The sequence below is a fragment of the Lonchura striata genome, chromosome 8 (genome assembly GCF_046129695.1).
Source record: "Lonchura striata isolate bLonStr1 chromosome 8, bLonStr1.mat, whole genome shotgun sequence".
In the NCBI taxonomy this organism is placed as follows: domain Eukaryota; kingdom Metazoa; phylum Chordata; class Aves; order Passeriformes; family Estrildidae; genus Lonchura; species Lonchura striata.
This window is the reverse complement of record NC_134610.1, coordinates 28208639-28234081: the sequence shown is the minus strand read 5'-3', so window position 1 is coordinate 28234081 and position 25443 is coordinate 28208639. Positions and strand designations below refer to the sequence as shown.

The following is a 25443-nucleotide window of genomic DNA, read 5'->3' as shown; positions in this document are numbered from 1 at the left end:
TCTCAATCCCTAACTCAGAATTCCTGTTCATAAGCTTTTTTCCTTTTTTTAAAGGAAAGTGTATTGCTGTATATAAGATACAATACAGGCACACAAAACATGCTTCATTCTACTTCTTCCATGAGTAACTCATAAGCTACAATGGGGTAACCAGCATTAGACAATTCATACAGACTCCTACTCAGCCATTTAGGCCAGAAAACAAACGGTTTTTATTAGGCTGAGTTACTCTAGTGTGGATACAAAATGAATCCAGTTTCAGATTTGGCCAGGATACAACCCCTTTAGCATGAGCACTGCTATTAATGCTCTGGTTGTCTCACATCTGGGATACAGCACTGTTTGACACCCAAATATCTTCCTGGTATAGTCTCACTAATTCAAGGAACAGCTCTAGCCTAATCAGTTAATGCTTCCTACAGCACTGCATCCTATTTTTTTTCCCCTTACAGTACTTGGCCTCTTTCAGTTGGCCCTGCCTTTGCTCTGTGGTCTCTGAGGTACAAACCAGCACCATCTGATGCACTGCAAGCACAGGCTGACACTCCCAGGGTATCACTCAGCAGCTGCTCAGGACATTCCTGACCCTGCTGTCCAAACCCTGTGGGGATGGGTTCAGTTACATTGCTTGTGGGACACAAAAGGTTGGAAGTTAAATATTCTCTCATCCTATCACTCAGAACACACCATGACTACTAACATCTCCCTCCCATTCTTCAAAGATTATACCCAGATTCTGAAGACTTCCTCTCAAGCCTACAAAATTATTGAAGAAATTAAAGCATAAACATTTTTTTTTGTGTTCTGGAAACTGCTTCTTCTTACAGAGGAAAGCAAAACAGAGACTCCTAAAAAAAAAAAGCTACAGAACATACCATATTTTACCACAACTTCTTTTGTCTTTGCATTTAACCAGTTGGTTAAAATCAACTATTAGAAAAAAAAAAAAAAACTGCCAAAAAACCCCAAAACCTATTTCCTGATCACAAAAGCCTCCTTCTTATATTGGATTAATTGAATTAATTATGTCAAATTACTTAAGCAGAACTCTACTATCTTGCAACAGTTTTCTTACACTCTTTCATGCACATCTTTTTCATACTGTTTTGATTTAACACAGTTAGCTCTGGGATCCAAAGATGACTCTAATCACCCACTCTTCCTACCGTTGTTAATGAGCCCTAAGCCTGCCTCAGTACCTTTGCTTGTTTCTGAAACTTGGCAATCTTCATCTAAAGGGTGGAGAACTTAAAAAAAAAAAGATGCAAGAAGAGAGGCATTAAGAATTCTTAGTCTACTGTCATATCTTTTTTGGGGGGGGGTTATTTAAGAATCAAAAAAAGAAAGCCCAGAACATTATTGGGAATCCAGCTCTTCTTATGTACAATAGAGTCCCATCAATGCTCTAAATAAGCATTACAGCTAGAGACCTAAAATCCAGTAGTCTGGTACTATACTTGAGTTGAACCATAATGTCTATATCCAGTAACTTGCCGGATTAGGACACTCTCTGCTGTAATTTGCAACAAACACTCCATGACTGTCTTGTGACAATATGACTTTTTCCACAGTCTAAATCAGTCATTTATCAAGGTCCTAAACTAGTAAACATTTCAACACTTGTTTCTAGTTGAAGCATGAGTAATAACATTCCAGTGGACTGGGTATGTGATAAAAAGTTTCCTAAATAAAATCTTTCATGTTTAGATTTACACAATGTATTTTAAATTTAGAATTAGACTCACTGAAATCAGTAGTCCTAAACAGATGTGGCAAAGCACTCCATGAAAATGCTACTTACATCTCAAGCTTTGCATACGTTTAAGATTATCAGCATTTTCCTTCCTTTTACATTTAAGTATGCAAGTAATTATTTGATAATTCTCAGACACACACACCAAAAATGCTGTAACCAACAGTTTGGGTACCTGTCATGTCGTACAATTGGTGTAGGCAGGACACAGGTCAGGAGCCATCCAAACTCAGCCAGCGTGTGCAGTAAAGGTCCATAATCTGTTTTAATTTCACACCCCTACATTAATAATTATAAAAAGTAGTAAAGAAACTCTGTACAGGTTTTATTTGCATTTCTACACAACTAAAACACCTCCCCTCTCATTTTTAATGAGATAATCCTTTGAGATGACATCAAGCTGTTGTTTGATGGAGATGCATTATTTCAAATTGAAAACAACTTGAAAAGTTCAAGACTACAAAATCCACAGAAAACAGAATTTATTAAGATTAGGTATGAGCCCTGACTCATCAAGACATAATTCAAAGCACATCTCACTCAATAAACTTGTCACTTTGCTAAATTAGTGCCTAAAACTTTTTAAGCACCATAATTAGGTGTCTCAATTGACATCTTTACAGTTTTTACTCCACATGTGAAAAATAAGCATCTCACTTAGCTACATACTTAAGGTTTTGGTGGTTTTTTTGGTGGTGGTCTTTTTTTACAGATACAAGTCTTTAGTTTGATGTTAGTTTTTTTCACATTTATAAATGTATTTATCATTGGATATTTCAAAAGTAAGAAAATCCAACAACATAATCCAGCAACAACTGCTTTCAGATGTCATTCATACCAATAATCCTAAAAGATTAGAATATTTCTAAATAGTAATTTTAGGAAATTTTATTGCTGTAACCTACTACAGTAGTAGATGCAAATTTATTAGGAAACCCATGTATTTCATATTTAGCAGTAAAATTTTCATAAAAATACGTAACTGAATATCATACTGAATTAATTCACTATCAGTTTTCTCTTGTTGCTCTTCTAGTTCTAGCTATTTTCTCCTCCTTTTTTATAAAACATTTCACACTATCAATATGACCTGCACTTGCTGAAATTACACCTAAATTGATCTGAAACACATGAAAAACCCCCCCATCTTTTCTTTGGTAGTTGTATTTGTTGATATAAGTATTTATAAATGTTAGGCCACAATTTCTCTGGCATATTTCTTTTATGCATATTTACCAATGTCCATAAATCGGACTTAATTTTTATAATTTGGGGCTTTAGTAAAGCCTATGCAGGTGACTTCAGGAAACCATCCTGAATGTTTATGGAACACTGGTATCAGGATCCTAAAGGAAAAAACAAAGAAAAATACCAGTAGGAAATAGCACTGCTAAATCATCACCTATTTACCTCAATGACTGTCCATTGTTCAACAACTATTGCATCATTTCCTTTCCTGCTAGAACCTGGAACCCCAGCACCTTCTTCTTCATAGATAAATAATCCTTCTAAAGATTTAGGCAAATAATCCCCTGTGAACATAAACATCAGCATTAAGTTTTAGGTTGACAGATTACCAAGATGTACAAAAGATGTTTCTTTCTCACTGAACAGTCCTAAAACAAAATTAAATTACTCAGAAAACTCAATTTTGTGGTTATTTATGGAGTGTGCAGGTCAACTTAATAATAAAATCCCTTTTTTCTCTACAAATTGAACTGTGAACTGTGAACAACTGTCTCAATCCATACTCCAGTATAGATTCCAGTTTCCTGTATTCAACATATCCATTGCAGAAGATGGGCACAACCCTTTTTTCCTCAGCTTCAATATTGTCCTCCTGACAAGACACGTGGCTTTTGGTGTGGTGGAAGAGAGCACAAAAATGAGTGAACCATGAAGTGTAAAGCTCAACTACAGCCACTTAAATACACAAAAATGCCACAGGAAGAGCCTGAAGCAAGTAATTGTAGGAGGATTCCTGGTGGGAAGGAAGTTTCAGAGCACAGCTCCCTGACTCACAAGTCGAAGCTCGGTAGCATCCGTTTGGCCCAAATTAAAGCTGTGCATCAAATATTTAGTTCAGTTTCTGGTTTTGCTTCTCCTAACAGCCTTTGGGAAGCTTTTGTGGAGATTTACCTTAACAGCTGACTAACAAACTTAATTGGTACAGCAAAATTATGTAATCCCCAGAATATCAGTATTAAAATCCCCTCCAGTACTGGATGAGGTATGTTATTACCTGGGTAATAATAACCTCCTAAAGACAGGGAGCTATTCATGCAGAGAAGAGCAGACAGCTCTCTCTGTGAAGAATGGGAAGACTGTAAAACTGCTGTTGGACAACAGCTGCAAAGATTAATTTCAACAGCTGCAAAACCACCCTTCAGTGAACTGTAACAGATCTCCAGAGAGTTCTTTTCCAGCTCTAAAAAAACTCTATAATGAAAACTACAAGTCAGAATTCTCACCTCTACTCCATCAAAGGAAATTTGGTTATTCCACTGACCTCACTAAATAGGAGTAACAGTTTCAGAGAAAAAAAGATGAATGCTACAAACCAGCATTCTGTTCATGTGCACAAAATATGCAGTTTGAGAGGGACTAGCTGTCAAATTCCATCAGAAGTAAATCTACATTGATGACCTTATGTGCCTAAGTCACTGAATTTACTGCAGAGCTACACAAACAGTGATTCACACGCAAATCATGGAGAGCAATGAAAACTGAAGAGTTGTCATTAGTGTCAGGCTTTTGTTTTTGAAGAATCATAATTTAAATTGCAAAGATCTTACGTTTTGTATGTTTTTTTAAATTTAAGGCCTTCAATAACCCAAGAGCGCATGTTGTTTTAAATCAAAATTATCAGAAAAAAGCAAAAGGCATAGTAAATATAGCAACTGCTCAAACTGACAGTAATTTTACCCTCCTCATGTAATTAATGTAAAAAGCAGATAAAATTAGTTATGAAAGCAAATGTAATATGTTACTAATTTTCTATTGCACTTCCTAATTATCCTGACCATTACAAACAACAGTTTAAGGCCTCTGGAACCTTTTCAACTAACATTTGACAAGACTTTTTTTCTCTACTGCAACCCTGTATTTTGCTTGCTTACACTGCAATCATTAACTCTAAAGGAACATCAACAACTTGCAACTTAGTACAAGCAAGAGAGGTACAAATGCAACCAAAGCATCTCCTTAGTGAAGTACACAGTGTAGCTTTGCTATCAAACAACATTTGTTAAAATATTTAATTGTTTTGGAATTGATTAATCATCTTAGTTTGTTTTGGTCTGTACCTTAACACTAGGGTACTACCATTTGTTTCACTTTTTTTTTTCAAGTAATTGTACAACAGTAGTTACCTAGTGTTTTTTTGCACAGTTTTAACTTCTGGCTTTCAGACAAATCCAATTCAAATGGAAATTACTCTTTCAATTATATATTTTACAGCAACAGAGTTTGAGAGTCCTAAACACTTTTCATCCCATTGTCTTTTCATTGAAAATGCACAAACAAGCCAGAAGAACTAGCACAAGAGGTTCATTTTGTTATAAATCTACTCTAGTTTGCTGCTTTGGAAATTGCCAATTTCATAAAACAAAGCAAAAGCAAAAATTTCAATTACTTAGTTTTAGATTATTATAAATTGTCAAATCTGATACCTAAAAGGGAGCAATTTATTTTCTGGGCAGTTACAGATCCATCTGGACATACTTGCATATATACCCTCCCACCAAGAAGCAAACTATAATCATAACTTTTTTCAAGTTATGTAATTCTATGTAAACAAGCAAAAGCTTCACGATATCCTGGGACAGTACTCACCTTTAGAAGTTTCCCAGTGTACAAAAGAATCAACTAAGGCCAATCCTTGTTTATAATAAAACGTAGTTAATTCTAGCCAGTCTGCTTCCAGTGTACTAACAACTGGCCCCTTTCTTGTTACTTTCATAGACAAAAGACCCTCATGGTAGGTCCAGCAGGTAGAATCATCATCAAAAACATTGAAGACTGTATAGAGCTTTTCTAAGGAGAGAGAAACGAAGAATGAACCTCAAAGCCAGTGCTCCAAAATTTGTAATATTACTAATCTCCTATTTTAACATCATTTTCTATTTCTAAGCAACAGCTTTAATAACTGTTTCTTAATGTTGCTCTGCCTAAGACCTAAACACACTCAGAACAAGGTGAGGGGAGGTACGCTTTCAGATATGAGGAAAATGTGAACTTATGACAGCTGGGCTGTCACTGAATTCTTCAGGTAGTTGGGGTTTGCATAAAGAAAACATACAAGGACTAAGAAAAACCAGTGGAAACAGCCTTCATTTCTGCCACTTGTGGAACTTCTGGCTACAAATATTGGCAATTATAAAAAACACAAGACAATTTTCTAAGCTTGCAAATGTAAAGAATGCCCTGTACTGACTTTAACCCATTATTCTCTGAAGTACCAGTTTAATTAGTTGCTTACTGGGATTTTCCTATAGTAACTGATGATCAGTGGAAGTTAAGGATACTAAACCAACATATCCTCAATACCTAGACAGAAAACCAATTTAATACAGTGCTTTAATAAAACCAGTTACAAGCAAGCACTCATTAAAATCTAACATATCCATTGCATTTTAGGAAATCACTGTTGCAAGTTATGAAATCCTAACTATGTGAGTGTGTTCTACAAATACACTTGTGTGTCACTGGTGTAGAGAAGTAACACAAAGCAGTTGCCCAGAAGTATTTACAGATTGCCTAATACTGCTGGGCAGCCTAAATCAATGCAAACCAACCTCTAAACATTGAAGTTTTCAAACTGTCAAAACAAATGAATTTGCTTAGATGACCCCAGTTAAGAAGTCAGTCTCTCTAGGCTCCCTCCAGTAACAGAAAAATTTCCAAAATAGAATTTATACTCTAAGTAATCTGAACCAGTATCTGGAAGAATCCCTCTCTGCTTTGAGAAGTGTTACTACACCCACTGCAGGTGACATCAGCTACCTAGAATAAGGGAAATTCAGAACAAAATGTTGACCTTTCAGTAAGAGATAAGTCTTTATACAGTTTTATCACATTCAGAGGTGCTTACATCAGAATAGATGTGTTTATCCTGACAAATCTTAATTTCTTTTACCATATATTGAAGTGACATCCCTTATTCTTCAGAAAAAGAAAACTGTTTCCCAATATACTATCCAATTCCTCACATCTACCAGAAATTTACCTCTACAAGCAATGTATTATAGTCAAAATTCAATAAAATAGTTCAAAAAGCAACATAACAGTAAAAAATAATTATTACTATCCCCAAATCTAAAACTTGGACAGTTTTTTGCCTCTTTTGAGCAGAGGTAAAAGGAAGTGGCACACTGGTATAGCAGTATATACTTACACACATGTAAGACTGCCTTGGAAGATTCGCATCAGTTATTTTTCAAAATGATGGTTACATAAAACATAGACCAAGAAAGGCGGTTACATTTCTAGAAGTTATATCTCATGAACTCCAGTGGTTTCCTATTTCACTAGTGTAGAGAAGCCTGGCATATCCTTGCCAAAGCTTTTTGAAGTTTCCTGAGAACACTGCATGTAGAGGATGCACTGGCTGCTGATCTGCCTGGTCATACCAGCCTGCTCAAACAGTGCTCCTAAACAGAACCTAGAGTTTTCCACTTCTTCCTTACAGGACTGTTAATACATAACAAACCTACAATTTCAAGCTGTAAGAAAAGATTATGCGATAAAAGCTCATTGTAGAAAAACTGCTTTTACTCAAGTGTTAAAAATAAGAGGGACATGGATATATCTGTGCTTAGAGTCATTATTCTCACAGTCTACAAACTGAAGAGGTTACTTTTCAGAGCAATTAAACATCTCTGGCTCATCAGGGAATGCAGCCTGACATGAAAGTTTCATGCTGCCTGCTTTGCACACAATACTGTCTTACATTAGTTCTCTTATTTAGATTACTTCTTTCTTTTTGCCTTTTCCTCTTAGCAGCCAGGAGCCCTTAAGAGTTTCAATACCAGAAGTCAATGTTTCAAGCTATTTTTCCCACATACTACACCAAGCACCTCATCCTTCTACAACTAAGTTGTCTATCACAGCACCAGCATTTTTTCAATTGTACTTTTCCTTCCTATACTTCTAATGCTTACTTTTCTCTCAGAAATTCATTTTGTAACAATTATTGTCTTCGATTTCATGGCCAGTGCATTAATTTCAGTGATCTCTTTCAGGACACTTCTCGAAGGCACGTTAACCAGAAAGAATCCATTATGAACGGATTTATTTAGTGTACATTATGTGAGTTGCCTGGAAGCATGTAAAATTATGGCTCTAGCTGGAAGGAACTGTCTTTGTTGTCATCTTCGAAACAGGCACAACTGGAATCACAACGTAGACTTCGAAATTGCTATGCGTTTATAATTTTATATTGAGTAATCTACAAGTGCATTGCAGAAAATATTTTATAACAATTGCATCCTTCTAAAAGGAAGGATTTTTACTGCCACATGTTTGTTATACATATATTGAGCAAAAACTCTTTCTGCATGCACCACATTTCATTGTGGGCATTTGGGGGGGGGGCGGTTTTGTGGTTTTCCTTTTTTTTTTTTTAATTGAAACTAGAATTCTGACAGTGCATCTGCAATAGTCTACATTAAAACTGAAGTATCATTTTAATATATTACTACAGTTCACATACATAAAACAGAACGTACCTATTCCTTCTGCTTCTTTAACTGGCAACTCTTTTAGAAATATGTATGCATTTACATGTGCATGTGTAGAGGCCTTTTCCAAAACCAGCATTTGATACAACAGAAAATTGTTTTTCTCTTTTTTCCAATGCTTCAACAACTCAATAAAATACCTTATTTCTGCAACAAACAAGCAGCAATTATTACCATCTCCTTTTCGTGGTTTAGAAGGGCTGACTTCTTTTCCAAACTGGAAATCTGAATCCTCTAACAGTCTGCTTTCTCCATGCATTTCCTCCTCTATCCCACTCTCAGATGAGCGACCGCTCAATGTCCCTTCATTCCAGTTTTTATAGTTTTCCTCAAAGTTTTCTCTTCTGTGTTCCCTAATTCTTCTGCCCAGCGTTGATTCCAGCTCTGCTCCTCCATCTGTGCTTGCTCCATTACAGGCTTTAGGCTGAGGAAAATGTTGTGTTATAAATCCCACAAACTTCTTTCCTCTTTTAGCAGCTTCATTAACCTGCAATAGAACATAAACTTAGCTGCAAAGTCATTTTAGAATTGCATAGGCCTTTTTCTTCTTTAAAACTTGTACATACATGAACCACTTTACTAAACTGCTGAGGACATAAAGGCCTAACACTGTATTACAGAAGGGTGACTTGTCTTTGATGCCGCCCCTGCTTCAAAGGAAAGGGATGTTTTCCAGTATATCTTTGGAATCAGGCCAAGAAAGGTGGCCAACACCAGTTCTGACTTCAGAATATACAAAATCCTTCATTTAGAACAAACCCAAAGTTTTTTATTTACTGTGTTGTATTGATAAAAGCAGTATAGCAGAGCAATAAATAGTATTTCTCTAAATATGTGATGCCAGTCAGACTCAAAAACTGACCTCCAATACTATAAAGTATCTCTGCCAAGAGCCATGAGTCATTACCTCCTGATACCCTTTGGAGGCTACTCAGCTTTGTTATTAGAGGACAGTGGAGGAGCAGAGAAAGGAGGGAGCTAGAAGCAAATGAAGATCCTCTTATTTCAGCCAGTGTTGTCTTCTCTGCACTGAAGTCTCAATACTCAACTGTAACATCTGTGCCACCTGTGGGATGTGTCTGTTCTTGGAGCTGGTTTTTTTCCTGGGTTAGGGAGTGCTGCCATTTAGGAAGGTGACCCCACTGACACCTTGCACTACAAGCTCCCCTGTGAAGTAAAGTCCTCACAGGTAAATACAGGAGCTTCAGCTCAGAAAGAAGATGTCACATGGGAAGTACTGGATTAAGTGAGGGCAGAGTGAGAAGGATCTTTATTCAGTTTACTCACATAAACTATTAAACCACAGAGTGAGTAAAAATCAAACAACTGATCATACTGAAATCCCTTTTTAGTACCACTATAGTGACACTTCAATCTATCTACTGCCATTATTTATGTACAGCAATGATACAATATGCTAATCACTATGCTATAAACAGAGCTGCTGCTTCAAGGACAGCCAAAATAGTTTTAAATGTAACAAACAACAGAGAAAAACAGACCATACAATAATATTTTTGCTGAAACACCACTATTATTGTTTCAGATCTTAAAAAAGAAGTACTAAGATTTGACTGGATTAATTTTTAAAACTGAAAGCATTTTAAAATCAAATTGTTCTCTCACATACTACTTCTGTGACAGATATGCTTCCAAGACTCCAAGATCACTTCTCATTTCAAGTGTGTTTTTCCTTCTAATCTTTGTCTGCTACACTACACCACCAACCTGGAATAGGTGTATATATATTATAAATGCATAATGTAATCACATTTTAAATTTGAAACACCTGACAAAGTCAAAACAAGCCATTTATAAAATACAAACAACTTTTGAAATTTCAACGCTCATTAAAGATCTCCAAGATGCTTTAATGTAAAAGTTATCACTAACTCTTTTAATAACAATAGCTTCCTGCTTTAACAAGTCTTCCATTTTGCAGAGGAAGTTAAACACAAAAAGAACTAGAAGTATAACTTGCATTCCAGTAGAAGTTTACTGTAACTATACAATGTTTTCAAAAGCTGTGCCAAGTAAATATTTATTATAGTTCCTATACATGCTGTATTTCTTGGTAAAGAATGAAAAGAACATTTCTTCTTAGGTATTTAACTCAAAAAACCCATAAAATTCACATATTATACAAGTATTTTATAAAGAGAGTCTGAGCCTGAGCTTGACATTGCTTTCAGTGAAGACTTCCAAAGCTTTACAGAGATACTTAGCCCTATAATACAAAAAGTAACTCTGTTCTCACTTTGAGAAACGTTTTGTAGCTTCTATAAAATAAACACAAAACTAAAACCACAACCACTAAACATAACTTACACGATAGAAATAAAAATCTGAAGTGAAGTTAAAAAAAACCTCCATTACCTTTTCTAGCAGTTCTTTCACTACTTCATTTGTCAGTGTTTCATATGTTAAAGGACATTCCTCAATCACCAGCCTGGGGTGCCTTTGTCCTCTGGGTGCTGTGTGCTTCTGGCTAGAACACAGAATAAAGCAGTCTTTGTCAGGAGTTTGCTGCCAAGTTGAGCAAATGCTTGCATATAGAATTATTTTCTTTTGGAATAGTTATGAATGAAATCCTGACAATGCTTCTTCATACTTTTTAGAGCTCACTGGGTTTTGGTGTTTTGTTCTGTTTCTTACACAAAGTGACAGGTACTATGTGTTTCAATGCCAGGATAAGAATATTAATATTTAACAGGAATTTCATCTGAAGACCATGTAGAGAGATATTTTGGAAATTAAGCTTTACTGACAAACAGCTCTGCCTTTGTAATAAAAAAATGCAAACATCTCTGACAATGCAAAACACACAAATTTAAACCATACATTTAGTAAGCACAAATCAGATTCAGTTTTGTACAAAACATACCACAAACAGAAATGGTCCTTTTACACTTTTAACATCCTGCTGCTTAGTTTTTGTAACTAAAGCAGAGCTACAGTTGTTAAATGAAAGTATAGGCAAATACTAGGGATACAATGCAAAAACACTGAGGGTTAAATAATGTTTGAATCTCTCATATTGAAGCTGACAAACCTAACTTCCAGTTAAAAGTTACAGAATAGTACTCATGTTTCATCTAAAGCCAGTTGTTCTTACACAATATTTAGGGTATGCCAATAATATAATGGGATTTTATTTGACACTTTGTATAATGATTTCATTTAGAAAAGAACATCAATTAGACACATTCAAATATAAAAGTTTACTTTCCAAACAATAGTTGGAGAATGTGGATCTCAGATTTAGTCAAAGAAAGAAACTGAGAGTTTCTAGCCAGGCAAAAGCCTGGGAAAGAGCTGGGAAAGAATGTAAATAATTCTTTATCTCTCTTGTTTTTCACACTGTTTATAGTTAAGTTCTATCACTGTGTGTCAAGCACTCTGCACCAATGGTGTGGGTCATTTTCACTTCAGAACCAATGGATTTGGTCCTTGCAAAGCTCTGTATAGAAGAGCAGTGTATTTTGAATAAACCGAGTTTTACTCTCAGCAGCCTTCTGAGTCAGAGCCCTCTCATTCCCGTCCTGCCTTGACAGCGACAGGAGAAGGTATATTTCCCACAGCAAATCCAGCCTACTTATGGCACCTGGGAAGGAAATTGGAACCTATCCCAGTTTCACAGGTAGGCTACAGAGTCTCATCCTTCATCCATTCAAGGGCCTAAAGGTTCAAACAAAAACTTCCAAAGGATGTTACATCTAGAGGGATAAGGCAAATTGTAGGAGCTGTGTGCTGACCGTGTCAGCTCTTGGAAACCTCAACTCCAGGGAGAGCATTTTGCTTTCTTATTTAACCTTTTGCTCAAAGGAATAGCATTCACCTTGTTTGCAGATGAATTTATAAAGGTTAAGTTGTATGAGCAGCACATACTCCCAGCAATGCCTGTTTAATCAAAGGGTTTGAGAATTTCTCTCGAATGCTTTACAAAAGTATTACTGCAGTGGCAGTGAGGCAGCTTCCAATTCACACCCTCCCAGTCCTCAAATAAAGACAAAAACCTTTGTGCATCATATAAGGACTCAGGAGAGAACAGGAAGCTTCACAACTTTTAATGCTGTAAGAAGTCCACTTTCTAGTTATTCAAAATAAGAATGAGAGGTAATAATCTTTGCATTCAAAAGGAACAAATGAATGGTAACATTGCTCTGTTTGTATTCTTTAGGATTCCGTGGCGATTTTAATGCAGCAAAAGCAGGAGTAATAAACAAGACCATGGATCTGGAACAGAAACAAGCTCTTGCCTCTCCCCCACTGTCAAAACTAAGCTTTTGTATGACCTCTGACCCAAAATGATGATTTTCTTCTTAATAAGGAAAAACTCCAAACTATCACAGACAAATTAATTCATGCACTATGTAATTTTTTCCTGGGAAAGACAAAAGTTTTGAAAACCAAGAAAAAGCAGGCATGAGACAGTTTAAAGCAGCTTGCTACTCTCCTAGTATTTTGGTTAATCTTTTATTTGCTGCAAGTTCTAAGACAGATGATATTACACTTTGGATTTTTATTAGGATATTACTAAGGCAAAGGAAACATTAGCTTTGTGTGTGCTTAGCATTAATTAAAGACATAACTAACTGGCTAATCTGAGGTGCTCATTTCAAATCAGTAAGTTATGAATGCTGAGCAGCCCACTTACAAATGGCTTCAGTACAGGATCAGTGTATTCAAGTTATTTCACTGTTACCTTAGCTTTAATCGTGAGAGTACCACTCGATACATGTGACTTGCAGGGAAATTCCTTCTCTGTGCAATTGGCAGCATAATGGGATGAACAGCTCCCACAACATAGCCTCTGCTGTAATAGTCTTCCACACGAGATGCTATATCCAACACAGAACTGATCTTGATAACTTCTGGGTTTGAAGAAGCTAAAAAGTATTGAAAGCAGAAGAGAAGCATGTGATACTGTATACGTCTAAACATTTTGGGTGAGTTTCTTTTACGTAAACCCCACAAAACCTGTCCCCAGGCATTCATTAAAACCAACAGTTGTATTTATACAAGAAAAAGCAGATTCATGGATGATTCACCACCATTCAAATACTTCAAGTACCTAATTTTACAACTTAATACGATCTATTTTTAATATACTTGGCAACATTTTCTGTTTGATCAAGGTCTGCCAAGCTGATTTAAAAGCTCTGTTAACATCTAAACACATAATAGGGCTGAACTTAACAAAGCAGCTATGCTGTCTAACCAAAGCCTTAAACATACTGATGCAGTATCTCTCAACTCTAGTTTCCAGGTACATTCCCACATAACATATTTAAGCCTGTAACAATTGATTTGTTTCAATTTTTTTTCCCCTTAGAAGTGATCTGTGGAGTAGCAGTTGACATTTTGACAGTTCCAGTTCCTTTTTTCAAGAGACTTATACATCACCTAAGTAAGCTTGTGCTGTCACTGATTTCTAAGGAGGGTCCCTCTCAGTGTGTGCAGGCATTTTGAATCAATAGGCAGCACCTAGGTAATACATTATTGTTAGAGAAAACTACAAAGATAAAGGGAAAACTTCCTGGAGAACCTTTTTTGAATGGTCCACAGCTTTTACAGAGAGAAAAGGAAGATTCCATGCTGGTAACAGAGATATGTTCTGCTACAGTCAGATGGGTCAGTAATTCCTGTTTCTCTTAAGTACAGCTGGAACTCTAGATGCTTTCAGAAAGCAGGAAATCAATACTCATACAAATAGCAGCAGAAAACCCATTATGCCAGCACAGATTTGCCAAAGCTTTCATCCTTTGCACTTAGGAATTCTGATAACAAAACAGCCTGGCTGGAAATCTGCTGGTCTATTGGTGACCCCTGCTCCAAGCAGCCTATTTGCCTGCATCTTGTTGGATCCAGATGGATCCCTCTTTGCAGGACTTTCTATGCATTAAGATCAGTGCCCATCTCCATCAAAAGATACCTCAATCAAAACTAAGTGATCTCACAACACTTTTTCCAAGATATCAATTGTAACATGCTGCCCTCAGCCTTCCCTTTCAAACCATACAACTGAAAATAATTAAATACACTAACTCTCATTCTGTAATTTTAAAAATGTATAAAATAAAAAATAAAATAAATGCAATGACATAAATTTCTCATCACTTTGTTAACTTCTTGTCCCTACCTTCTCTTGTCTATCTGCATTATAGTGCAGGTTGGCAATAGCAAGGAATTTAAGGACCTAAGACACAGAAGTCACTAAGTTTGTGTGTCCTACTGTTTTAAACTACCATAAATCAGAGATGACTCCTTAATTTACACGAATATTTTTTTTTTCTAATAAACTGAATTAGAACTCTGCTGATTCACAAGTATTGTTCTGTAGAGCCTCTATACTGCTTTCCCAGTATAAAATGTGGATGATATTGACATACATACAGTTACTGAGGGCTTCAAAAAAGACCACAAAACCCCCCACAAGCTATTAGAAACTAGTATTTTACAACACTCGAATGCTTTTTAATATCAATTTCTATTAATGGGAAAAGGAATGGTGGCCTGCTTGGCTTATCACTGTAAGAGCCTTAACAAAAAAGCCATCAAGAAGAACCCGAATAATTTATACCAGGGAAACACACACTACCAAAAATTATCAGCAACATAGATATTGATGGTTTATTGTTGATAATCAGCAAATTCAAGATATTAAACTAAACTGTCAGTCACTCTCAGTCATAAGGACAGGGCTGTTGCACTTTTTCTTTAAGCAGACAGTGTATTACAGCTACCATTTTGTAAACAGATGATATTTTGTCATTGGCAATACCTCCATCCCATGATTCCACTCACTGTAAATGCAGGAGCCACATGTATTGAGAAATAACTGCTTCACAGCCCACACACCAAAAAAGCAGGAATGATGCAATATGATCATCACATCCCTGATTTTATAAATGTCTTAAACCCTTTTTCATAAAAAAAGTTTCCTTCCTGATGTGCTCTCAACAGGTAGCCAAAATACTGTAGCAATAACAATTCCAGCTAACTTTCCAGCTGCATAGTAAGCCTAAGATGCAGGATACTGAAGATGACAAAAGAGCTATTTCATGCATATTCATACTGGTATTCAGAATGACAAGAACTTGACAGCATGTTATCTTAGTAGGCTGCATCAGTATTTCTTGTTTTCCCTAACAGGAGGATAGTGGAAAAAGCATAAGCACTCTGCTTAGTAAAAATATATAAACTATTTCTACTTTCTGGTTAAACTGACTTCACAATACAGCAGCTGTTTGTGTCATTGGGATAAGCCTAATAACTGAGACCTTGGAATTTACAGTCACTGACCAGCATTCAAAATTACACTTCAGAGTCTAGTGCTCCCTCTTCTTTGTACTATACCATTCCACCAAAATAAAAGATTGGCTGTAATTTTCTTTTTCTTGTTTTCAAAGCTAATTTTTACACCAGGGATGGGAGCATTTTGGGGACCAGGAAGGGAGAAGCCAAGGTTCAATGCACAGCTAATAACTAGTTAAGATGCACAGTGATTCTAGCCAGCAAATTCACACTACAGCATGGTTGATCTAATCTGCATCATGGCCTGGAAGAAGATCAGGGACCGCTGAAAGTTTCCCCAGCAGGCTCATTTCGACTTCACATTGCATATACCTGATAAAGCACAGAATAAGGCATATTGAATTGAAACAACACATTCATGCTTGCTATACTTTTATCTTGGTGCAGGACATGGTTTACTGTAAGAGCTTAATATTTTAAGATTTTCTGTTTTACTTGGTGCAAGATCCAGTGGCAAGAAATTACTCAGGCACACACAGATCTCCTATGCAGGGGAAGACTTTGTTCTGGAAGTAGGCAAAGCAGAATGAGTGCCATAAATACACAACTTGACAGCAGAGCAAAAACTTTGGTCTGAAGTTATAAAGGGCTCTCAGTTTAATTTAGCCAAAGGACATTCAAATAGCAACAAGTACAGGAGCTGACTGAAGGAGAAAGAAAAAAGCTCAGTATATTCTCCACAGTACTTGAGCCAATCCCCTAATTTGCAAAACACTCAGAATTGAAAAATGCCTCCAAGACAGCATATATATGCACCATGCTCTTTTTCTGCATTCATCTTAGCTCTAAAAATAGACTTCAAAAAAAAAGTATTTTGAGGTTATATACATATATCTAGAACCATCTAACAGAAAGATACCTTTGATTACAAATCCCCTTACTTCCAGTGAGAAACCTAAAAAAGAGTGAGGTAACTATCTGAAACTGATCTGTTATTTAACATTCATAATTCCACTGAAGCAAAGCAATTCTACTTATCAGACAAAACAACAGAAAAATGAATCTTTACTGAATGCTCTTCAGTTTCCAAAAAATGTATCCTTCCTATAGTAGTAAATAATCCATGTATGCATTAGGCAGCCTAACTTTATTTCCAGTATCTTACCACTACTTATTCAACAGTTTTGTTTCTTCAAAAGGAAAAAGCCAGTGAGAAACTTTTTGTGTAAATAAACAGAACAAAGTTAGATTTCCAGTACTATATAACCTACCAGAATATATCTTCTATTAGTATGTTACATTTTTTTCAATGGAAAGACTCCTGTATTTTAAATAAAAATATAATAACAGTTAAAATTAATCAAAAACCACGTTTTGTTTATGAAAATGTTCCTGTAATTGCAGTAAGACCTGCACTTACACTGTTTCCCTTTATCCAACCCTTTTATTAACAGCATTTACTTCAAATCCTTGTTATTAAGCATTTCCAGCAGATTTGGTTGGTACAAAATGCAAGTTACTATGAAGTGACTGTAAAACTGAGCTGTCTGCTCTGAGGGCAGCCATCTGGGCTTGTTTATGTTTTCAACTTTGTGGAACAGGGAGCTGCTCTGTTAGAGATGGGACACCCTCGGGAAGGAAGTATCCCACAGAGCACTGTCTGCCTCTAGCTATGCATACAGATTTTGTTTCATTTCACTCACAATTTCAAAAGACTATTCAACAACAACAAGTAAAGCATTTGGGAAAAAACGTAAGACAGAACTCAAGACTCTTATAACAGAAACTTCTACCAAGAGACTGCGGTAGGCATAAGAGGGGAAGTTACTCCTGATATACAACTAAGGAACAGACTTACTTCTGCATAAAGTAACAAGGACAATGACAGCCTGTTTTCGGAAGTTGAGGGCATTTAAAAAATTGTTATTCAATTAAGGCTCAGGCACAGTGTATTTTCTGAACCATCACACTGAATTCAGACAACCATTATTCAATAACAAGGACAGTTGTATAATTTGGAGGTTTTGGTTGTTAAAAATACTTCAGCAGTTTCCATTGTAATTTTATACAAGTAAGAACCTTCGTCATGATTTGTGTTTCAAAATAAAAGTCTTACGTTTTGGCTAGCTTTGATAAAAGTGCCTAAGACTTACTGTAAATCAAACAAGACAAAACTAAGTTAAATCCTGTTCCTTCTTACTTCAAAATAGTAAAGATACAGCATTAAAAAAATACCTTCTAAGGTAAAATCCAGCAATACATATTCATAAGCAGAATCCGTCTTTGTTTCAACTTGTGGTCTCTTCAGTGTAGAAAAGATTTTTCCAGGGCTGCTATCATCTGGGTCTTCCAGCTTTCTCAGTCCGCACCCCATGGCAAGATCTGCAAATGATTAAGTCACAGGAAAAGGTGGGGGGAGCAGCAAGATCTGTCGCTCTTACTACAGGGGAAAAAAAAGGAACCAAATAATTCCCCTTGATTTTTTTTCCTATTAGCTGTAAATCCAAACAGAGAAAAAGTCCAGTTCCCAGACCAAAAAGCAAAGGTACTTTCCATTCATTTTTAATATAGAAGCAGTAAGCTCGTGATGATTTCAAGCTACAAACTTGGTTACGAGTAGGCTTGATTTCGCAGCAACACTAGAGCTGCTCCCAACTAGCAGAGATTTTCCATGCCACGTCAATTTACAGCCAGCCCCTATCAGTGCTCTCTTGCAGAGGACACCAATAGTGCTTTGTTTGTCCTTCTAGACTGACTGGGTGAGGGGGGGGCGAGGGGGGAAGAAGAACTGAAAAAGAAAGTTAGAAAGAAACTTGTCTGTCATTACTTACCTCCAGAAGTTCCCAACTGCAGTAGAAAGTCAGACAGGAAAAAAGCAAGTTAGTCAGAATGAAAGAATGAGAAAAGAGCCTCAACATGGTTGGAGATGAAAATCACTTCCAGAAAGGAAGTCAGCTTCAAGAGGAAATTGCTTCTGGCATCTCAAAGGGTAGAAAGGCAAATGAAAAGCTGTTTAGTCCTTATTTTAGATTTAGAGTTGGCTCCTATTTCCTTTCTACAGGGATTTTTTTATGGAGAAAAAAAACCAAACCAGTGTGAACACAGCGTAATGGTGTAAAAATATGTAGTAATTTCTTGTCCAGAAAAATCAGTAAGAATCTTTAGCATGAAAATTAACTTATGTAACTAGTTTTGAAAAACACCAAAAATAATTATACTGCAATATTCCTCATTTCATATGGGAAAGACTTTGTGAACACTACATATGAAAAAAATTACAAAACTTTGTTTTCCATTATTCCTGGGTCTTGAAAAAGCTGAATCCTTTCCTCCTCTATTAAACTCACCTTAGTTGGTACAGCCACAGACTTTCAACACTGTAAAAAGTTTTCTATGTATACCTTTATTTAGGTCCTAAAAATTCAGTATAATTTTAAGGGCTCTCATTACTCTTCCACTAACTATTGCAAGTCACTTGTAACTGCATTATAACAGCACCTGACACAGACCACAATAATGCATAGGGAGAAAAACAGAACACAGAGTTATTTTCTGTGGCCCCACTGTTGCCAGGATGAACTGGTAGAAATTTCCCTTTTTATTTTTAGATTGCATCTAATGAAATTCAGTCATCTAGAGAAAACTGAAGATTCACAACACCATTGTAGATTAAATGAATGGCAAATTTAAATTCAAAAGGCTTTTCTGCTTTTTTCATTAAAATACATATACCTTATTAAAAATGCTAATATTTTCTATGAAAAATAACTCCAAGTTATACATTAACTATTTGTGGGTTTCTGTTCTACTGCAAGCAAAGTGATTGAACTTTTTATTTAAGTAACTTAGCAGGAATAGTAAGTCTAGAGACTACAACCTTTTGAAACACACATTATAAAGTCACTTAATTCTAGAAAAAAAATTAAAATCACTTAGTGCAGAGCCTGGAACCGAAGCTGTAATTACTGCAGTCTTTAAAACAGGCTCCCAGCTGCTGAAACAGAAAGGAAATCCTCAAGTGTTGTCTTCTCAATTAAAACCTAGGAAAACATACCAAATATGCAGAATTCTTCATCTTTCTGAGGGTCTTCTCACATAGAAAATGCTCCCAAACATTACTTTTTTTTTCAGTAAAGGTTATTCCTGAACTGTTGCCATATCAGTCAAACTATCCACTCAACCTTGAGAATCTAGCTGCTTCATTCTACACACCCCTTAAGAGATTCATTGTAACTGCTTCTATGAAACCATAGCATGAGTAAGATAGCTGCAAGTAAAACAGCTTTTTTGCACCACTAGTCCAATTGTCAGCAGGCTGCTTTTTCATTTTTATTTCACTTAAAATAACTATATTTTCAATGAGGCCATTTTCAACACGTATTTTGAACTCTTCATGACAAGGCTTAGACAATATTACAACCCCTCACCAAGATAGGATTTTCCATAGTATAAACAAACTCTTATAACACCAGGAGAAAAATCATAGTTACAGATAAAAACAACGGTCCATATTTTGTGCAATCCTAGATAAGTATAAGTAGTTACAAGCTTCCAAGTTGGAAGTCAGTCAACAGTTGTCATTGCAGACTTGACTCAAGTCACTAATAAAACCAAAGGTTGCACAGACCAAAATAAAGAAAACAAAACAAAATCAGCAAGAATAAGCAGCATTCCCCACTGGAGATTAAAACTGCATCAAAACACTTGAATGACTCAGGAGAGACACAGGATCGCAAGATTCTTAAGATTCAAGAGCTGCTTGAAGAGCTGCAATTTCCTGTTGCCAAGTGGATACAAACTACAAAACAATCTATTTCCAGTGACCCAAAATGCAAAGGCTCTGGGAACGGGTATCAGAGGACAGCAAATCCCTAAAACTACCATGTGATTCACCAGCATGTTGTAGTTACAGCATCCTCTCTGAAAGGGCATGTGACTCCTTCACTGAAGCTTGATATCATTTTTAAAGAAGGCAAAGACAGCCAGTCAAAGGACCAATGAGTCCAAACAAACTCTGCCTCCATGGAAGGCTTCCAGGATCTCCCAAGTTTTTATTCTGATTAAACAGAAAAATTATACCAAGACAGCAAGCAAAGCACATCAATAGGGATGTGTGTCTCATGCTGGATTACTGAGTGCCTGCTGGCAACACAGGAAAGAGCAGCAGCAGCAGTTCTGCACAGGAGCTTTGACCAGAATGTGAGACAAACAAGCTTTGCTGTCTACCCACACCTCAGGGCTGTTCCTGCCCTTCCTCACGATCTGCTTCTTTCCCTCTTCTCTGGAGAAGGTTTAAAAGCTTTTGTGTGGGAGGCATTTTTGTTTTTCTTGTTACTTCACTAGGCTTATTGAACAAAAGGACACCGCTCCATGCTCGAAACTGCAGTTTGGAAATAGATGTCCCCTGCTCCTGACTCTGTTCTAAGTTGCAATCAATATGAGAGCCAGGGCAGGCTCTGTCTATGGCCTTGGTGCTTAGTGGTACTGGCATCCCTTTTTGATGAAATCTCTCTTGCTAGAATTATAAAGATAACCCTTCTTGAAGTTTGGAACATGTGTGACAAACTCATGTGAACACAAAACCTATTTACAGGAATAAAACTATTTACTTCTTCAAAACCCAATATGACCTGCATAAGCCATTTAATAATGCAGTTTAAATGTTTCCTCCCCCATTACCGTAGGAGAACAAGAATGGGAGATGATACCTGATCATCAGAGTTTCCTCTTGACTAAAATAATGAAATGTATGGAAAATTATGAAAACAATGCAGGTACACAAAAGATGCTTCTTGTCTATATGAGTAATATCTAAACCAAAACTCAAGGAAGATCCTAAATTACTAAATCTGCAATTCAGTCAGCTATACCAGTGTTCATGCCAAATGTTATCTTAGAGATATCCCTGTCTCTTTCCAGTTAGGACAGTAGCTAGTGAGTTAAAAACAACATGAATCATATTGCTTTAATGCTACATTAACTTCAAAAATAAGCCAAAGCAGCAGTATTGTAATTTTATATTTCAAAATATAAATCACAGACTTCATAAGAAGAAGAATTTAATGTGTATCACAATCATGACAACTCCTGCTCAATCCTGTGACTTAGGATAAGTCTTTGGATAAGGATTCTAAGAGGAGAACATCTTCCATCTTCCAGCCTGTTAGGTCACCACTGGGACAAAAACCATTAGTCTGGGCAGCTTGTATCAGTGAATTTGTTACAGATAAGCTCATCAGTGAAAACTTTTGAGTAAATAACCCTCCCACAGATGTATCACCAGTAAAGATCCATTCCTGTTCTCAAGGGTGATGTAGTGAGCAGCAGAAATGCAAATACCTTACATCTCTACTAAATATCTGAAGTATTATTATTAATAAAGATTTCACTAGGACCAAAATTGACTCAATGAAAAATAGAAAGGATAACTCCCTCTGACAATGTCAAAATGCAAAATACTTGGACCAAACACATTTCCTGTTTGGGCTGAAATGTTTGCATGCTTATAAAGAATACATGGGGGAAAAAAAAGAAATTTGCATTATTATTGGCTATAGATCAATCATCACTGACAAAATGTAAACTGAGGACACAGACATTAATAAGATACAAGACAACAAATTACAACCACAAGAAAAATTAGTCATATTTCTTCAGAACCTGAGGGTAGTTGAACAGCTAGATTGAGGACTCAAAAATAACATATTTAAAAGCCCCTAAATATTAAAAACCTCAAATTGCAACATTTTTGAACTTCTGTTCCCCTTCTAACTTTTTTTCAGGCTCACTTCCTTTGTTTTATGACTACAAATGTACAGTTTTTGCTTGAGAGAGGATAATGACAGAAAAACCAGAAAGCTTCCATCAGAAGAATTCTGCAACTCAGTTGTCACAATATATTTCACACCCCCATTCCCAAGAGCAATTATTTGAACTAAGACACTGGCATTTCTTTTTTCTCTAAAATGACTCAATTTAAAGATACTAACAAAGTAGCAGGGTTCCATTCTGAAGGCTCTGAGGTTTGGAAATTTGCTTTTTTCCTTCAGCCTAAATTATTTTCCTTTGAAGGAAGAGTTTTGTGAATGTGACAGGAACAGCCTTGTTAAACATGTTAACTTGAGCAGGGATGCCAGCTTTTCTGCTGGAAGTTTTAACTTACATGTTCTAAAAATAATGAACAGAGATGACAACAATAGTTTGCCTTTGTGGTCATTAAAACATAGTTTAATGATCAAAGTTAAATTTCATTTTTTCATTTTTTTTAAACCCATATTAAAACTCTGATACTACAATAAACAAAAGTTACAATCCAAACAGTAAACACAGACCAGCTGAAATTAAACTTGTAGCTAGCAACTCAGAATTTTACTAGAAATCCAAAACTACAGAAGCTTGTTATTGCTGTATTACAAGCAGTTTCAATAGAAAGAGCTTTTAATTTCTAAAATTGTTAACAGTTCTCTAAAATGAGATCTGCATATATATTAAACTTTTCTCTCTGTGAATTCGCAGTGTCTCACTCATCAAGGCAGTAACAAGTGTATCAACTGTATCTCCAATACAGTATCAAAAACTAGAGCCATATGTTAGCCACAAACTAAACCCATGAATTCTGGAAAGAAACTGGATGGGCTCAATCTGGATTTTCAGCTATAACAGCTATATAAGGATTAGTGTGCAGGACTGCACACATAGCACTGTATTCTGGATCCTTAAAATAAGGACTTAAGCTGAATATTTTTATTTCAATAGGAAACTTAGGAAGTTTTTATAGCAGGTTAAGTGAACCTACTATAGTACATCAGCATTACAAAGGCACAAACCTATTTTAGAAAAAAAAAAAAACAACAGTATTTTGCAGACATACAACATATTTTATGAATATGTTAAACAGAGAAAAACATTTCAAGAGAGCCATGTGTTCTGCTAGTTGCTACTGGAATGCAGTTTACTCAATGACTTCTTAACTATTTTGGAAAATGAGTACCTGAATATAAAGAAATGCCAATTTGAAATGAAAACAGCTTTTCAGAGACAATAAATTCTGTTGCATAAGATCTGAAGCAGAAACCAAAAATGCCAATGAACCAGAGAATTCTACGTTTTACCAAAAGAATAGCCTACCAGATATACAAAAATACCTGATAGACAACTTCAGTAACTTTTTACCTGTCCAAGTTTTTATCCAGTGTTAATAAATAGAGAATGCTAGAACTAGCCTTCTGCAATGGAAATGGAACATTAAGCAGACAGCAGTTACTAGAAACAGTGTAACAGCTAGCTCAGTAGAAAACCAACCAGTTTCCAGCAGAAGATACCAACCAACTCTCCTACATTCTAAGGGGTGGAAGCCAGAATATAAACTTAGTTTGCTAATATAGGAATGTGAGAGCCAATGCATAAAGGTGATTTTCTATCAGTTACTGCATGCCCACAGAGTACATGGGGATACATTCCCTCCCAGCATGAGTGTGGAGCCTCAATATTATCAGCAGGAAACTGCACAAGACCAAAGAGAACGCGACCCCCAAAATCCTTATCTGAGGATCTATGGTTAACTAAATGACTTCTATTTAACAGTATGGGAATCTCCACATTCCAGAAAGCTTAACTAGCAGAATAGGACTGTGCAGTGTAAAGGAACAAGAGGTCATAAATGACAGTGCATCAAAACAGCACAACCGTAGGCACTGAGGAAATGTAGTTTGTCCCTAGCCCACATTCAATTCAACTACAGGGATTCACACAGGCAAGTCAGTTACATCTCAACCATGCCTACAGAGAGATTGAACTCCTGAAAGGTTGGTTCAGTCACTGCTGTCTGATGTCATGCCATCACTCTTGACAAGCACTCTGAACAAAGATGAGCCACAATATAAATGAAAAGGCCTCAGTATTTGGACAGTGACTGCCAGTTCCTAGAGGAAAACCATTACTCAGAGCTACTTGGTTTCTTCTCAGTCTCTCAAATCAAAACAAGGCTTTGTTAAGACTTGGAAGATACAATCCTAACTAACAGTGTCTCCAGAGTGAGGTTACACACCCCGTAGGGGAACACTGCAGGGATAGTTAAGTGCCTGACACTGAGTATCCTTACAAACAATCAAGTTCTCACAAAAGTAAAAATAAAGTGAGTGATCTCTGAATCAAAGGCCATGGGATCAACTCATTATCAACAATCTAACATCTGCACCAATTAAGAGAAAATAAACTACATTTTGTGGGTGTCTGGAATAGAGCCACAGTATTAGTACGCTTGCAAACAATGAGTTCAAGAGACTTCGTTCTAAGCACTCTTCTTTTAAGTTAGTACTGACTGTAAAATTAACTTCTTCAATCTGAAGCATTATTAAAAACAGGCAAGTCACATTTGGTAAACAGAGTGCAGATTCCAAAAATAGGGGCTTGGGACTAAATCTCCAGAATTCTGGGTCAAACTTATGTTTTCTGATACAAGAAATAAGGCTCTACCCAAACACAATCTTTCTTTGGCACCTTCAAAGACAAAACTTCCTTAAAAAATACCTACTATGTAAAAATTCTTCCATGGAAATGAATTATGGCTTTGAGGAGCCAATATTTTTATGATAAATTTGTATTGATGAGTTCTAAAATGTGAAAATTAAACAGAACTGGACAAACATGTTTAGTGGTACAGACTTGCTCAGAAACATGAGAAATTAAAGCAAA

The 25443-nt window shown here is 36.3% G+C and overlaps 1 protein-coding gene across 2 annotated transcripts in view; it reads right to left on the bottom strand.

The window, feature by feature from the left end:
• The window catches only part of RFTN2 (raftlin family member 2), a 43209-nt gene extending 24477 nt beyond the window's left edge, over positions 1–18732 (bottom strand). The window contains exons 1-8 of one of the 2 annotated variants that reach the window (XM_021555413.2): positions 18582–18732; positions 17986–18132; positions 13199–13382; positions 10870–10981; positions 8668–8980; positions 5588–5788; positions 3164–3285; positions 1929–2032 (exon numbers count right to left, since the gene is read on the bottom strand). In XM_021555413.2, the coding sequence (XP_021411088.2) occupies positions 1929–2032; positions 3164–3285; positions 5588–5788; positions 8668–8980; positions 10870–10981; positions 13199–13382; positions 17986–18124 (1175 nt within the window). In that variant the 5' untranslated portion in view covers positions 18125–18132; positions 18582–18732. Of the gene's footprint in view, positions 1–1928; positions 2033–3163; positions 3286–5587; positions 5789–8667; positions 8981–10869; positions 10982–13198; positions 13383–17985; positions 18478–18581 lie in introns of those variants that run through there. The other variant, XM_021555414.3, reaches the window with a different exon arrangement.
• Positions 18733–25443: the final 6711 nt, after the last annotated feature.